This window comes from Emys orbicularis, chromosome 2 (assembly GCF_028017835.1).
Source record: "Emys orbicularis isolate rEmyOrb1 chromosome 2, rEmyOrb1.hap1, whole genome shotgun sequence".
Classification (NCBI taxonomy): Eukaryota; Metazoa; Chordata; order Testudines; family Emydidae; genus Emys; species Emys orbicularis.
In genome coordinates this window covers 129460510-129477926 of record NC_088684.1, presented here as the reverse complement: position 1 = coordinate 129477926, position 17417 = coordinate 129460510, and the positions used below count along the sequence as shown (strand labels likewise).

The 17417-nt window shown below is 42.9% G+C and overlaps 1 protein-coding gene across 2 annotated transcripts in view; it reads right to left on the bottom strand.

Moving 5' to 3' along the window:
* The window catches only part of KAT6A (lysine acetyltransferase 6A), a 77597-nt gene extending 61849 nt beyond the window's left edge, over positions 1 to 15748 (bottom strand). The window contains exons 1-3 of one of the 2 annotated variants that reach the window (XM_065399808.1): positions 15658 to 15748; positions 14025 to 14073; positions 13140 to 13909 (exon numbers count right to left, since the gene is read on the bottom strand). In XM_065399808.1, coding sequence (XP_065255880.1) covers positions 13140 to 13742 — 603 coding nt within the window. In that variant the 5' untranslated portion in view covers positions 13743 to 13909; positions 14025 to 14073; positions 15658 to 15748. Of the gene's footprint in view, positions 1 to 13139; positions 14074 to 15657 lie in introns of both variants that reach the window. The other variant, XM_065399807.1, reaches the window with a different exon arrangement.
* Between the last annotated feature and the right edge of the window lie 1669 nt (positions 15749 to 17417).

The following is a 17417-nucleotide window of genomic DNA, read 5'->3' as shown; positions in this document are numbered from 1 at the left end:
TATTCTGGTTCAAAATACTCAAAGCTATTTCAAAAGGTACTTGCTGCTCAAATTGACCCAAAATCTGCCTCATGTGACAGCAACTGCAAGAAGAGGGGAAAGACTGGAACCAGAGAAGTAAATTCATGATTCCAGCTATTTAAATCTGAAATTTCACAGTGTTGTAATTGTAGGGGTCCTGACCCAAAAAGGAGTTGGGGGGTTCCACATGGTTATTTGGGGGGGAGGGGGGATTGCAGTACTGCTATCCTTATTTCTGCACTGCTGTTGGCGGTGGGGCTGCCTTCAGAGCTGGGCAGCTGGAAAGTAGCGGCTGCTGGCGGGGAGCCGAGCTCTGAAAGCAGAGCCAATGCCAGCAGCAGTGCAGAAGTAAGGGTGGTAATACCATACCATGCCACCCTTACCTTCTGCACTGCTGCCTGCGGAGCTGGGCCCTCAGTCAGAAGCCGCCACTCTCTGGCCGGCCAGCTCTGAAGGCAGCAGCGCAGAAGTAAGCGTGGCATGGTATGGTATTGCCACCCTTACTTCTGCGCTGCTGCTGGCAGGGTGCCGCCTTCAGAGCTGGGTGCCCGGCCAACAACCGCTGCTCTCCAGACACTCAACTCTGAAGGCAGCGGAGAAGGCTGGCAATACCGCTACCCCACTGCAACTCCCTTTTGGGTCAGGACCCCCAATTTGAGAAACACTGGTCTCCCCCGTGAAATCTGTATAGTATAGGGTAAAAGCACACAAAAGACCAGATTTCATGGGAGGAAACCAGATTTCACGGTCCATGACATGTTTTTCATGGCCGTGAATTTGATAGGGCCCTAGTGATGACACAGCCTAGTCACCTGAGCACAGACCTAGGGTCTTAGGGTATTGGGCAGGCTTGCATTCAGGCGGCTAGCCCATGCCACAAAGTATACTAAAAGCAGCAGCACAGACAAACTTGAGCAAAGCTAGCGCATATATGTCTACGTGGCCTGGGAAGCACTCTCCCAGCTGCAGCGCAGACATTCTTATGGAGGACAAATTATTACACTGCACTACAAAGAAGATAAAAGAAAATACGACATTTATCTTTATGGCATTATACAAATAGACAACACATCCTGACCTTGAATACAGTGATCAAGTTTGGTCACCTCATCTCAAGAACTACATCAGAAAAAGTAGAGGTCCAAAGAAGGACAACGAAAACAATTTAGTGGCAGGAAGCGAGGACAGGGATTACATACAAGAAAAAGGAGAGATGACGATAGAAAAATAAAATAATGGTCACACAAGCTCTTTTAATTTATCCCTTCTCCTAATGGAAATGTAAGAGGCATCTGAAGCTAAAAGGCAAAACAATACAAATACCTGCTCTTTTTATTTTTATGAAGGGGGGCTTATGTCACACTGGAGGGGACACCTGAAAGAGTGCCATATTTGTGGGGCTGAGGTGACATGGGGAAGTTAATTGCTCAGATTTTAGCACGGTACATCGAGGCTGAACTCATGGCAGCTATGTCATCATATGAAAAGCCAACTGAAAAAATGGCAAAAAAGGTGTCAGGGAATGAAATTTCAAACATATAACAAAGAGAAATAATTTTTTATTTTGAAATTAAAAAATTATTAGATAGTCATCACAAAGGAACTTTATAGCATGAAAGATATTCAGATGCTATAATGATGGGGACAAAATAAATATCTAAGTAAATAGAAAATCTTTTTTCATTTGCAATTCACCTTTGAAACACACCAATTCTAAACCCACGACATGAGGCAGAGGTGCTTGGAGTGCTTGTTAATAATGGGCCTTTGTCTCATATGACTGGGACTCCTAAATTACCATCAGCACTATATAGCTCTGGATACATCTCTTGAACCATTCCAGAACCAATAAAACATCTGCTCAAATGCTGACAATCTTGTAGAGTAGTATGCCTAACAGAGGAGAAAATCCCAGGCTCATGCAAGTAGAACTTCTCCCAGGACCAGCATGTCCTTGATTTAATTCTGAGAATCGGGCACTTTGTTTGCAGAGGTCAGATTCACCTGGGAGAATTTTCCATCTCCAAGTTATCAGCCAATGAAGTATGGAGTTGGGTTCCAATTCCCCAATCTGCAGATCATATCTGGCCCTTTGATTCAGGACTCTAACAATACTAGTTACTGATAATGATATGAAGTTTTTCTCTACCCAAAGCAGCATTCTGCAAATATCCCCTGCCTTGCTCTTGTTGCAGGTACTTCCCCAATTTTTCAGGAAAGCTATTGTTTCATCTTTACGTGCGAGGAGTCTGAAAATTGTAGCTGGTCATAACACTCTTTTTCAGATAGTGAGATTTTTCGCCAAGAGTCCATAGCCTTATACAAACAATAGTAGAGAAATACACCAACCAAACCAGCAGAATTATGTTGGTTCCAAATCCCAATCCCTGCTGAACACCAGTAAATAAATGTCTTTTTATCATTTCTAACAATAACAAGTTTTTTTTTCTGATCATTATACAAATAATTTCCACAAGCAAAGTGACTCTTTCTAGCTTTGGGTACTATTAGAGCTTCACACCATGATTAGTCATTCCTGTCACAGGTAAGAAACAACACCTTGATCAGAGTCTGAATCTGAACTGCCATTAACACAGAAGCATCCAATATGATACAAAGCCCTACACAAAAACACTGCCTGACATAAAGACAGAGTGGTTATAAAGGGATTAAAAAGACATTAGAATTCACTGCCTGGTGAAAAATTTGAACTCACGAATTCTATTTCCAATTTACTCAGCCCTACCACACAGGTGAAACTATGTGATCCAGCCTCACAACTATAGTTAAGCTCTGTTTACCTAATTATGCAATGCTATGAACTAACTCTGCATATACCCCTTCTCTACCAAAAGCCACTACAAACAGCTTTCTAAGGCCTCCCTTCACAGCAAGATTTAACAAAGTCTCATGTCCTTGAGCCATAGTCCTCATTAAGATGTCCAACACAGAAAAAAAGAAAAAAATCCCACAACAAACAAGTTCACAACCCTCAACAGTGGGTGCTGTGCAAAAGACTTGAGACTTTTAAAACCAGACTAGACCAAACACTAGAAAGCAAGGGCAAAGAGATAGAATGGGTGACCCTTCCTATGATTTGTTGCACCTCTGCAATTTTCAGCAATATCCATTTATAGATAAGTAAACAGAGTGGTGGATTAAATTGCCCAGGGTTCAGTAAGGGAACTAACAAGTCAGGAGAGTCCAAACTCCCAGTCCCACGTTTAAGTAACAATACTCTATGTACGTAGCAGTACGGTGAGATATGGAATTTGTTCTGTCCAATTAATTCTTAAAAATGTGCTGAACTGATAAGGGAGTATGGACAGTTAAGAAAGCATAGTTGATTCAGAAGAATTCCAACATGTGTAGTAATCTAACACTGCCTATGCTACCTACAGTGAAACTTCTTAAGCAGTCTACAGGCTTTATTGTATTATGGAGGTAGGGGTCCCTAAATACTGCTGGATCTCTGGATAATGAACAGGCTTTAAACTAACACCATTCCTACAGTATCCCACCTGATATGGGAAGCAGTACTGGCATCTGCTCCACAGAAAGGTGTTCACATATTCTGCAAGATCCCTTAGGACAGGGGTAGGCAACCTATGGCACGCGTGCCGAAGGCGGCACACGAGCTGATTTTCAGTGGCACACACACTGCCTGGATCCTGGCCATCGATCCGGGGGCTGTGCATTTTAATTTAATTTTAAATGAAGCTTCTTAAACATTTTAAAAACCTTATTTACTTTACATACAACAATAGTTTCGTTATATATTCTAGACTTATAGAAAGAGACCTTCTAAAAATGTTAAAATGTATTACTGGCATGCGAAACCTTAAATTAGAGTGAATAAATGAAGACTCGGCACAGCACTTCTGAAAGGTTGCTGACCCCTGCCTTAGGAGATAAGGATTCTCACTGTAGTCCTCAGATTTGGAAAATAAAGGGACAAAGCGCTCTGCTAAATAAAACAGAATGGAGATTAACACTACTTATAACAGCTCTCCAGGTCAAATTTAGTTCATGATCCTTTGGAAATGCAAACAGCAATACACACCCACCTACCATCTCTGCAGAGAGAGCAGAGGTCAAAGGAATCAGCAGTCTTCTGTCACACACAGGATTTGTATTGCCAGATTTTCTATTGCTAGCATATCAAGTATTTCTTTTTAATAGGAATTCAGAATTTTCTTTTGGCTAGTAGGCAATTATTTTATCCAAAGTTTAAACCATTCTTAACCAGCTATTTCAACCACAGCAGCGACATTCAGGGAGTGGAAAAACAAAAGCAGTGCACCAACTCAGCCAGGAAACTGGAGGAGAGTCAGTGACCTGCTGTCATTCTCAGTGCTGTTTGTTCTCCTTACATAACAGAGCTTTAACACCAGAATCAAGCTCTTGTGTACTTAGCAACGTACTCCAGCATGCACCCTCCCAGTCTGTCCATATTTTAAAGCTCTCTGTGATAAATAAGGTTCCTTTATTAACTGCACTTCAGGGATGTGTCATTCCACATCCGCCAACAGTCTCCTGGACAGAAAGTACTAACACGAGGGTTCCAGCCAACATGCTGGGCCAATTTCATTTAATTAAAGACCGGTATCCTGTATTCAACTCCTATTGAAATTGTGTCAGAATATTCTGTTTAGAACCCAGTTTTTCTAACGTGCACAGCTGAGACAACCGTATCACCACAACACTCCAATGTCTTTCCACAGGCTCACCAACTTTTGGATTTTTTTTTAGTACCAATATTCTAGAGTTAGCTACTTCCTTTGACAAAGTCCCACACAGACTGTGCTGCCCTCATAGTGCATTGTCTCCTGTTACTATCAAGGAAACCCAAAAACGGAGTCCATTTCTGACACATTTGCTATAAGAACCTGCTTCACCTGTTCATTAAATCAAGCAAATCAAGTTCAGAGTAATTTTACGACACTTGGGTTTCCAGAATTACACATAGTGCAGATGGAGGCCATCTGTTAGAAGCCATGACTTTCCTGTCAGAGGAGAACGGTCTCCCCTTTCCAAGGAACAAGCTGGAACAGAGCAAATCCTAATCCTGCTCCAGCTGGGAGCCAATGCCAGCACAACTAGACTCTGAGTCTAATTACATCACTCTAGCTGCTGCAGATCCTTTGTGCACAGACTCCAGCAGAAAACCAATCCACAAACAACTTTACTTACTAGCAATGGACTTGTGCCTCAAGACCCAGAATAGGCATTTATTTTAAAAGGTTCTACAGTACAGCAAGGGCAACATTAGTTATCATGTTAATAAAGTCCCCTCTCCCCCCCAAGACCATCCACCGTGCATATCTGCCTTTGACAAGTGAATTTTCTTCTTGGATAAATGAAGTTTAGCTTCAACTTTGACAATCATAGTACAGTGGCCTAGAGCTGCCTCTGTGCTGTTTGCGATGGGGCAGGAGAGCCCCACAAGAACAAGACCTTAAGGATGCTGTGTCCATTATATTCTCCAATCAAGTGACAATCCTATAGTGCAATAAATATAGACATTTTGCACAGCCATATCAGCTATGTTCCTTATGGCAAACAGATAACTACAGCACTAAAGTAAACACTTCTCCCATGACACTATTCAGTGATAGAAACTCTCCTACTCTTCAGTGCCAGAATTGCTTCTGCATAGTTCTGTGATTATAGGGAGATCTCCTGCAGGTCAGTGTTTAAATATTTGCAGAATAACACAGCCCTCTCTACTTTTAACTGACATAATAAAAATTCCAAGGAAAGTAGAAATGAGAATCAATTAACACAAGGGGTACAGATCCTTCCAGATTATTTTAAAAAGACTGTCCCACTCTCATTCATGACGGAAATGCCAAGCTTTCTCACTAATAGGTTGATAAATTCAAAGTAATACATATTGGGAAACAATCCCAATTACACATACAACGTTATGGGGTCTAAATTAACTGTTACCACTCAAGAAAGAGATGTTGGAGTCATTGTGAATAAGTCTCTGCAAACATCTGCTCCATGTGCAGTGGCAGTCAAAAAAGGTAACATGATGTTAGGAACCATTAGGAAAGGGGTAGATAATAAGACTGTAAATATCATAATGCCACTATATAAATCCATGGTACGCCCACACTTTGAAACCCACTGAGTGGGTTTTCGTCGCCCCATCTCGAAAACATATATTAGAAATGGAAGAGGTACAGAGAAGGGCAACAAAAATTATTAAGGGTATGGAACAGCTTCCATATGACTGGGACTGTTCAGCTTGGAAAACACACAACTAAGGTGGGATATGATAGAGGTCTATAAAATCATGAATGGTGTGGAGAAAGTGAATAAGGAAGTGCTATCTACCCCTTTACATAACACAAGAACCAGAAGTTGCCCAATGCAAACAACATGCAGCAGGTTTAAGACAAACAAAAGGAAGTATCTCTTTACACAACGCACAGTCAACCTGTGGAACACATTGCCAGGGGATGTTGTGAAGGCCAGAACTATAACTGGACTCAAAAAAGATTTAGATAAATTCATGGAGGATAGGTCCATCAATGGCTATTAGTCAAGATGGTCAGGGATGTAACTGCATGCTCTGGGTGCCCCAAGCCTATGACTGCCAGATGCTGGGACTGGAAGATAGGGGATGAATCACTTGATAATTGTCCTGTTCTGTTCCCTTTGAAGCATCTGGCATTGGCCACTGTTGGAAGACAGGATACTATGCTAGATGGACCATTGGTCTGACCCAGTATGGCCATTCTTACATTCTAACTGCTCATAAGAACATAAGGACAGCCATACTGGGTCAGACCTTTCTAACTATAAGACAATTGGACAATACTGTCAGGAACAGTCTAGGTTTTCTTGGTCCTACAATAGCACAGGAGGCTGGACTTGATGACTTCTCAAGGTCCCTTCCACCCCTACATTTCTATGATTCTGTGATTTCATAGTACAGTTTAATTCCTGAACACAGGCCATCAGGACAGGGGACACACTCTCTCCACTAAGCAATATCATTCATCAGGACAAATTAAAAGTTAACCTTGAAAACATTATTCAGTCAAGTCAAATAGCAATGCTGGTTGAAAATAAGGCAGTCTGCGATTTCTTTATGACTTTTGGAGAATCCTGAATTTTGGGAATCAGGACTTCGGGGTTCTATAGGAACTTTGCCACTAATGTGCAGTGTAACCCTGGGCATCAGTTCACCTGTCTATAAAACAGGGATAACACCTACTGGATCATAAAGAGACTTACAGTAACAGTCCACAGCACCACCTACAATTATATTGCAACCTTTTGCACCATTAGGGTAGAATATTGTATCTTATTAATGAAAAAAAACCTACATTAATGGAATCTTAAAGTTACAGTTAAAATCAGGGTCATACAGCAAAAATAACTCACATGTTGCATATGAGATGAGTACATTTGATTCCTGTTGCTTGTTAAACATTTCTGTTATGTTTAGTAAATACAATAAAATATGCAACATCTGCCATGTGGCCAACTCATAGTTGCTGTAATAAGATTATCTTCTACACTTGACTTTTTTTAAACTATGCAACCTTAACACTACATTAATAAAGTAATGCAATACACAATATACTGTTCTCCCCTCACCCTTATTAGCTGCTGACTGCAGTCTTGTGCAGACCAGGTACTGTGTTTGAGCTATAGTTCAATTATTCCCTCTAGCTCAGTGGTTTTCAACCTGTGGACCACGGACCCTGGTGGTCCGCAGACTGTGTCTAAGATTTCCAAAAGGGTCTGCATCTCCATTTGAAATTTTTTAGGGGTCTGCAAATGAAAAAAGGTTGAAAACCACTGCACTAGTTCAACCTCCATCCTTACTCCCAAATCCCTCAATCACACACTAGGCAACTTACAGATCATGCCAAACAGCCCTCACAGAGGCCTAGGCTTCACTTTCTGTTAGGCTCAATCATGATAGTATACGTCTGCTATGTGTTTTGAGATCTTGGAACTATGGATGTAGCGTTTTGCTCCCACTGTTGCTAGGACAGAGTAGTGTCTATCAGCTATGACTAGGTAGCTAGTGTGCTGTGAAGGATGATTTTAACACACAGATCAGAACAATCTTACTGATACCTTGTGCTTCCCCCCATATTTGTTGTAACCAACTGTTCTATACTTAAATTGTAAGCTTTTTGGAGAAGGGACCTTATTTATGTGTTTTTACAGTGCCTAGCACAGTGAGTCTTGGGCCTGCAGGAGCTACCACACTATAAGTAATTAATAATAAGCAGGTCTCCTGTGACAAATGTTATCAGTTGATGAAGGGCCTTTAAACCAGAAACCTGTAGTCAGATGTGCAGATTTAACAGGTTCTTAGAATACAATGCAGTACCTTGGCAAGAAAAATTAGAAATCCCTGCTTTTTGATGCAAAGTTGCTTATTTTGAGATTTTCAATACCCAGGGAAGACTTTCTTTTGAAATACTGCAATTCCCTCTTCAAACATCCAAAAGCTAGTGCATCTCTAGGAAATTTCCCAGAATTAAACACGGTACATAACACATACTTCATATATGCAAACTTACTTAAATATGAATTACTGTTTACGTTTCACAATTCAATCAAACAAACCACAGAGCTCAAACACAAGTAATCTTATGAGAAATTAACCTTTATTGCTAGACAATTGCAAACTTTTGTACCTGAAGTTAAGCAAAGGGGAGGGATAGCTCAGTGGTTTGAGCATTAGCCTGCTAAACCCAGGGTTGTGAGTTCAATCCTTGAGGGGGCCATTTAGGGATTGGGGCAAAAATCTGACTGGGATTGGTCCTGCTTTGAGCAGGGGGTTGGACTAGATGACCTCTTGAGGTCCCTTCCAACCCTGATATTTTATGATTCTAAATAAAAGTATTACTGCACAGATATGAGGTAAAGAAATAGCAGGTAGGACAGAAACTCATAATGTAATAACTAAAACAATCTTAAAACTGCCATGTCAACCAAGCCCCAGTTATCCCAGAATATTTCAGCCTGCTGCTCTCCAAATTCCTTTCTCTGCACTTTACCGTACAAGCCTACCCCAACAGAAAATAGGGCCAATAGAAGCTACAGATTAAAGCATAGAGAAGTGAACAATAACGAAAAAGACAATTCTTTCCACCTACCAGAGAACAGAAATGAGGGCAAGCACAGAACTTTAGAACTTAAAGGTGTCTATCATTAACTATCATAATATACAGATAACCAAACCTCAATGCTGAATTCTGCACCGAAAACCCATTTCAAAATCTAGATAATGTTTCTGGGAGACTTCAGACTTAGCAGTTAAAAGGGTGTTTCTATTACATTAATCTCTGAAGCCAAAGTTTATGTTTTGGATTTTTCCTTGCATTGAATGCTGCCATGTGGTATTAAAAGTACACACCGCTAAAATTTGGCATAAAAATTATATTTTATAAAAAGAGGTTTTCTTTACATGTCAATAGAAACATTTTTAAATAAACATTCCCCTGGAGTGTTTGCCACCCAAACATAACTGTGCACTTAACATGAGAACCTGAACGTGAAATTGACTAGAAACTAGTTATAGACAATTGATACTTGGTTTTCAGTTTCATTGTTCAAGCTAAGAGAAATGCATATACTAAATTGCATAAGATGTAAATTAGATTTGTCAAGTGTTCTGTTTCTAACTTAAAGCATTATCAATAGTATAGCAAAGAAGTTAATTGAAAAATTCCTGGGTAAAATTTTCTAAATCAAGTGCCTACACTTGGCTCCTAAATCCACATTTAAGCAACTAAATAAGTATGGCACATTCATCAAAGATGCTGAGTACCTGCAGCGTTTACTGACTTCAGAGGAAGCTCTTATTGCTCAGCATCTCTGGAAGTCAGGCCAGCGTTATTTAGACGACTAAACATTACTTTAGGATCCTAAATTTGAACCATATGATTCTTTAAACTGGCAACATCCCTTTAACAGTTATTTAAATACAATGAACAGTTAAGAGAAAGTGGCAGTGAGGAAACCCAAATGACCTCTTTTATTCATAGTTTTTCTAGACTGACCGAGGTTCATCTGTTGCAAATAAATGTTAGAATTATACAATTATCACTCTTCTAAAAACATAGGTGGGATGAACAGCTCAGGGGATTGATTATAGTATATTGAGCCTTTCACATCTGGATTGCTAGTTCAAATCCAGCCCAGAACAGCAGTGGGTGAAAGTTATCACCAACTAATGGCTATTCCACACACAGTCTACAAAGGAAATAAACTGTGTCTCAGGTCATTTCCTACTAGACAGTTCTTCACACTCAAAGGGTATGATTACACTGAAATTAAACACCCACGGCTGGCCCATGTCAGATGACTCAGGCTCGGGCTATGGAGCCATTTAATTGCAGCGTAGATATTCGGGCTTGGGTTGGAACCTGGGCCCTGAGACCATGCTCCCTCGCAGAACCCCTGAGCTCGGGCTCCAGCCTGAGCCCAAACGTCTACACACAAATAAATGGCCCCAGAGTCCAAGTCAGCTGACACGGGTCAGCTGTGGGTTTTTAATTGCAGTGTCGACATAGTCTCAGTTATGGTCTTTGGGTAATTAACTACCTTGTTGATAGTTTCAGCAGCAAATCCATGCCCTGAATTGGGTATGGAGACTGAGCTCTCCTCTCAACCTGAGTGGTCTCACTAGGTCAAAGTTAAAGGCTATGAGGTGAACGCTGCACTACCATTACTCGTACTGTATTTATTCTGTGGATAAAGGAACTAAAGTCTCCAGTGCTGACAATAAACATCAGATCAATTAAAACAAAAGGGCAACAGAAACAAAGAGTATCTTTCTCAACCTTTAACATTCAAATAAATTTATTTAAGGTTTGCCATGCTGGCATCTATTGTAACTGTTACTATATCAGACAAAAAGTTGGATGCCCTGCCTTTGTCACATCACAGGTACATCCCTCCCAGTTACCCAAATGCCTGTGGCTTTAACTATGTCATGACCATGACCTGCAGACCAATTAGAACTGGCAGAACTTTGAAGGCATGCTAACAAGACAACACACCTTGACAGGCAGTAATGACCTTAGTGAAGCTAGTTAGAAACTCAGCATGGGTTATGCAGTGTACGCCAAGAGTATTTGAAGAGAAACATAGTGGAGTTCAAGAAGGAGCATGGTTAAAGTCAGCAGGATTAGTCATTATAGTTTTCTTCAGTACATGGCCAGATGAACTTTCTGTCATAGCTCCAATGCAAAGGTTACAGAAGAAATCCCAGATCTGAGCAGGAAGTGCATGTTTGTAATTCTAGAGGGGATTGGGCATTTTGAAACATCTTTATTGAAATTTTCATTAACGTTTTACTGGGGGATATACTTGGGGAACAAAACAAAAAAAATAAGACACAGGATTTGTGGTATTCCATATTTTCCTTCACTGCATTTAGACAACCTCATTTTAAGACACTGCCATGGAATAATTCCACTGAAGGATCATACTGATGCCACAGTATTAATACACAACCAGCTTCAGAGCCTAGACATTCTCTCTCAGACAGCTGACACTAAGATGTGCTACAGTTTCCCACTGTTACTACTATCGGTTCAGCTGCTACTGGTTTTACTGCTTGTGTACACACAGTTTCCATACTGCTGAAACTATTTTGGTTTAGTAACTGATATTGTTAAAGTAGTACAAAAAACTGTAGACCAGTCTTTACTAGTAGTAAGAACATTAGCTTAGACTAGAGTAGCCAGAGCTCCAGGAAACCACAGGGATTAAGTATACTGTTCTCTAATTCTACTCAGTGCAGGTCTATGTCCCACAGTGCTGAAAGTAACAGTGCTCCGTTTACAATAGTGTTCTCACCTGTAGAGTCATTGATGGGTTTTTACTAGTGGTAGCAGTAGTTGGAAATTTTAGAAAAGAAACTTCCTAATGCCATCAAGGCCTCAAAGCTTGTAAAGACCATAGGAAAGAACCCTGCCTGGAGTGTGAAGCTGATTAGAGAGGCATTGAGATCTCGTCAGTAACAAAAGGATGTCAGCAACAAGACCCCCTCTCACCCCCATCAGAGTTGAAAATAATTTAGCCAGTAGCGTGGATGGGACAAAGTCACTTTCAGCACTGTTGCAGAAGGCATTACAGACTTGCAGTGCAAAGGGACCCTTTGTTGGCAACTTTTGTCTTTACTTGAAAACAAACTCATTGACCTAACATCCCCAGTGGTAAAACAGGGGCAAGAAAGAACTGAACTGGGTGTCAATTTCACTCTGCCAACTCGAACTTGAAGTTGGAGAGGTCAAAAATCTTATACAGGGAGAGGGATAGAAAGAAACAGGCCAAAAATATGCACAGAATAGGAGACACTAAAACACAGAAGATAAGTGTTTCATTTTACAATGAGTCTATACCTGAGTTTCTTTATGATACAATATAAATAACTTGGTTTCATTAAGATACATTAAAAGTGTTCATTCCACTATTACCTTCCATGTACTCCATCCCTTCCCCCATTTGCTCTATCCATCCGTTGACTTTTCAGAAGCTAAAACTTAATTCTTTGAGGCAAGAACTGTCATTCATTATGTGCGTGCGTTGAAAGCACTTAGCACAATAGGGCTCAGATAGCATCTAGAAGTCCTAATCAGCTATCAGAATACACATAAATAATAAAATAATAGGTCCGAAATAGTGAATTGGGCTGGTAGCTAAATGAAAAAAATAAAACCTTGAATTTTTTTTCTTTTTTATAATCCATCCAATTTGAATGCGTGTGAGGATAATTCCCTGCTTTTCCTGTTGATATAAATGGAGTTAAACATATCAGACAAACACAACCTTGTATTCTGGAGAGTCTCCAACCAACCCTTTGATTCAACACCATGAATATTGGGGAGGGAAATTTGTCATTTGCAGTTTCCAAGCGGCAGGCACAAATTACCAACCATGAGGTTTTCTCTGCTCATGCTCAGAAACTGGGAAGAAACAGAACTATTCATTTGCTGCAGACTTCTCAAAGCCTCCTGCCCATTTTCAACTTACCAGTTACATATTAAAGAGAGTGACCTCAAATTTTGAGCCTGTATCACCATGTTTCATCAGCTCCAAGGAAATGTTGGTGTATACTTGGCTCTTACCTTATCCTTTTCATGAGGAAGGAGCGACACTGGAGGCAGACAGGAAAGAGACTCACAACTCTCTTTCCCATCAGCATTGATGGCTGCTTTAGTGTTGAGTTGGTACAAAGGTCCATCTTTAAGGAGTCTGCCATGGCCAACAGCACGCTTGACAGCCAGTCGCAATTGCTGGTGAAAGATGGAAGTGCCACTACCTCCAAACAATGCAGACACATCCTTCTGACCTTTCAAAAAGCGTTCAATATTCTTCAAGGATGAACCACTGGACTCTGCCAAGCCCTCAATTGCCCGTTTGATCAGTTTATTCCAGTCCACGTTTGGTTTACCATCCAACTTTCCATGGTTTCGAGGTTTAGGAAGTGCTATTCTCCCAGGATTATCAGGATCCTTGTAGGAATTGAGACCTTTGTTGGAGACTTTTAATATAGTTCCATCTTTAACACTCAATTCTAGTTGTTCCAGAACAGTTTTACGGTCCAAACCATGGGATGAAGACACTGCATTGCATATCCTCTCCTCTGAAGGGCGTTGTTTTTGCTTCTTCACCTTTTTGATTGCCTCCAAAATCCACTCCGTATACAGCGGGTTAGCGAGTTTTACCATGGTGAAGAATTCTGTATATCCATAGAGTCGTTATCCTTTATCCCGATGCTGAATAAGCTTCACACCATGGGAAAACAGATTTTTGGAGGATGGGAACCAGTTAACCATAGCATACACGTTTTTGGAGCTGAATTACTCTCTGTTTCTCAAACATTAATATTTTTAAACTGAAAGTAGAAAAATGATATATTCTGTTAGGAATTTCTTCATGCTTTCAATAAATCCATCAACAGCTCCAGAGCAAGGTTTTCACAAAGTTGTAAAGAACTCAGCACATCTCACCTCAACTTTGGATTTCCAATCTCACATCAGGAAAACTGGAACATTAAATCTGAAAGAAAATGAGAAAATAGTCACGCCCACAAAGAAAGTCACAAGTGTCCCATTCTAGTTTGTATAGTCACAAATATACAAGAATATTGTAAATTCGTCTAATCTATCACTGAAGTTTTGAAGCACATTTTGTAACAATGCTGAAGTAACACTTATGCTATGTCTTCACTTAAAAACAAAGTTTGGATTTTACATCGAGACAGCTAACAATGTAAAATCCTACTGGAGACAAAGCACTGTAGTTTCTGCCTGGATGTAGCTAGTCAACGTAACTCCCAGGTGGGAGATATAGGGTTGACCTCAGTTAGCTACATCAAGGTAAAAACTACCTGGTGCCTTATCTCCATTACAATTTTACATCGTGACAGCTATCCTGATGCAATAAACACACCTAATTTGGCAGTGAAGACATAGCCTTAGCCTGAAACTTCAATACAAAGTAACTAAAGGATTCCGAATGCCACAGTACGTTTTGCCTCTTGCATTGACATTCAAGGAGTTGTAAACAGTTTATTGAAATCTTCACCATTTTTATAGGAGAGATTTTGTAAGTTCCAAGTTAGTCAACCTAGTACCTCTAGCTCTTCCGTCCAGTATCCTGCTTTCTAGTAACTGTTAGAGAATCTGCCAATAACAAAGGATTTTAAAACATGAAAATTAGATCATCTACACTGTCCCCCACATACAGGTTTAAGTTTAATAATTAGGTAGAAGTTTAGAACCTCTGCTTAAAACAAAATCTACACAGAAGGACAACAGTATTTAAACAGGGGTTGTATTACCACTATAACAGACGTAAGGGTAGGTATGACCACACAGACATCTGTCTGCACCTTTCTATTTAAACTGTAACTGACAGGGGATGCCTCTGAGTCACCCCATACCTGGACCCCGGGGAAGGGGACCCTGCGATCTCCCATCAGGGCATTTCACTGTCCTACAACATTCTTAATAGTGAGGCCAGGCTGAGGCTGGTGTCACACGGGGGTGATGGCCCCTCACTCATTCTCCAGCTGCATGACAAGTACCCCTGCACCTGTCACAGCCGGTCCCCACCCGTGCTATAGGATAGCCCACAGCACAGAAGAGCTCGCGGGATGGCGCCCCCGGCCGGACCCCCTGGACCCTGCTCGGGCGCAGGGACTCCGCTCCCGGGGAATCAGGGCACCGGCCCCAGCGGCAGAGGGCACCCCAGGGGGCACCGCGCTGCCTCTCCCTGGGAATAGGCAGCCCAGCCCGGACCGGTGTTCCCGCATCGCCGGGCCCGCCTGAGCCGCGCTACCAGGAGCCGCAGTCGGAGGCCGACTCAGCCCGAGCGCCGCGGCCCGCGCCGCCGGCCTCATCCGCGGCCTCCCGTGGGCGCCGCCTCCTCGGTTGCTGGGCTCGAGCGCGCTGCAGGGGAGCGGGGCGGCCGGGCCCGGGCTTGGCGCAGAGCGGCGGCGGGGCCGGAACAGGCCGCGGGGCCTGGAGCACCCAACGGGCCTCCCGCTCCCTGGGGCGGCAGGGCCCGGCCAGCCGCCTGCCCTCGGCCCCCGCGGCGCCGGGCACCGGAGCCAAGAGCGGCCGAGACGACGCCACTTACCGGGGCCTGCGAGAGACGCAAACCGCGAGCCGGAGGCCGGACGGCGGCGAAGCCCCAAACTGACACGGCGGCCATCTTGGGTCCGGAGCGCTGCGGCGGGGGGAGGGGGCGATGGAGGGGAATAGCCTGCGGCGGGAGGGGGATTCGCCGAGAGAATAGCCCGGCTACGAGGGGTCGGGGAGCCGTCGGGGTGTCGTGCCGAGAGTAGCGCGCCTGAGGGGACCGAGAGGGCCGCCAGAGGAGGGAAGGAGTTGGGGGAGGGGTTGTGAGGGGCTGGGGAGTGGTCTGGGGGGATAGAGGGATTTGGGGAGGGGCACGGGGGGTTGGGGAGAAGGGTCTAGGGGAGGATAGAGGGGGATGGGGCGGGGAGGGGGTGTTTGGAGGGACTTTGGGGAGGGGGTTATTTATGGGGGATAGAAGGGTTGGGGAGGGGGTTATTTATGGGGGAATGGAGGAGGTTGGGGAGAGGATTGTGGGAGGGATGGAAAGGCTTGGGTGGGGATTGGGGGGATGGAAGAGTTTGGGGAGAGGATGAACAAGCAGGAGGAGTTATAGGGGTGGATGGGATTTGGGGAAGGGTTGGCAGGAATGGGACAGGGGATAATTGGAGAGAGGGATGGGGGGTTAGAGGAAGAGGGGATGAGGAATAATGTGTGATCAGATAATTAACAGGACTAGAGGAACCCCGCAATGATCTAGGCCCAGTACTAGGCAGGGATGGTAAAATGGACAAGTGTTCAATAAATATTTATGTCCTGTATTTGTAAAGAAGCGGCATGGCATATTCATGTCTTACAATATTAAAGAAATACTTTCTATTTCAACAGTAACTGTGGAGGATGATAAACAGCATCCGATAAACTTAGAGCTCAACTACACTTGATATGCTACAGTGGCACAGCTGCAGCGCTTCAGTGTAGACACTCACTTCTGCAACAGGAGAGGTTCTCCCATCACTATAGTTAATCCACTTCCCCCAGGAGATGGTTGCCAGGTCAACGGAAGAATCTTTCAATTGACTTAGCACTGGTCTACTCCGGGGGTTAGGTGAGCGACGTAGCTGGGTTGACTTAACTTTGTGTAGACCTGACCTTAAACTTTTTAAATATGTAGGAGTGGGGCCATGTTTACACTACAAACTTTGATCGACACAAGTGATGTTGGCATAAAACTGCCACAGTTAGTATAGCACTTGTACTCATGCATACTTGGCTTCTTGTGTCAGCGCTGCACATACTCACCAGGAGTGCTTGTGTCAATGCACAGTGCAGTGCACCATGGGTAGGTATCCCAGTGTGCAACCTGACACCATCCAGCACACTGTCTTTTGGAAAGTTTTGGCAATGCATTGTGGGGCAGAAAGGGGTTGTACAGGGGTGACTGGGAGCATGGGGTTAACCTCCCAGCATGCAACTGTCTCCGTCCCATAATGTCACATATATCCCATACTTTTCAGACCTTTTTTAAAAATCCCACAAACCCACGCAGCCATCCTCACTGTCAGTCATCTCTGACAGTTGCATGGAGCTCTCCACTATTGTCATAAGCATTACAAGCACAGGACACGCATTCCTCCAGTATTGGCAGAGCTGTAAGAAGAACTGAATGAGCAGGGAACATGATGAGTTATTGGAGGACAAATTGCTGAGGGACATAGAAAGAAACAATTCAAGGTTGTTGATGGCATTCACAGAGCAGCTGCTGATGGTGGAGCACTGCATCTGCATGGGATTGCATCATAATACAGGCTTGGGATGAGG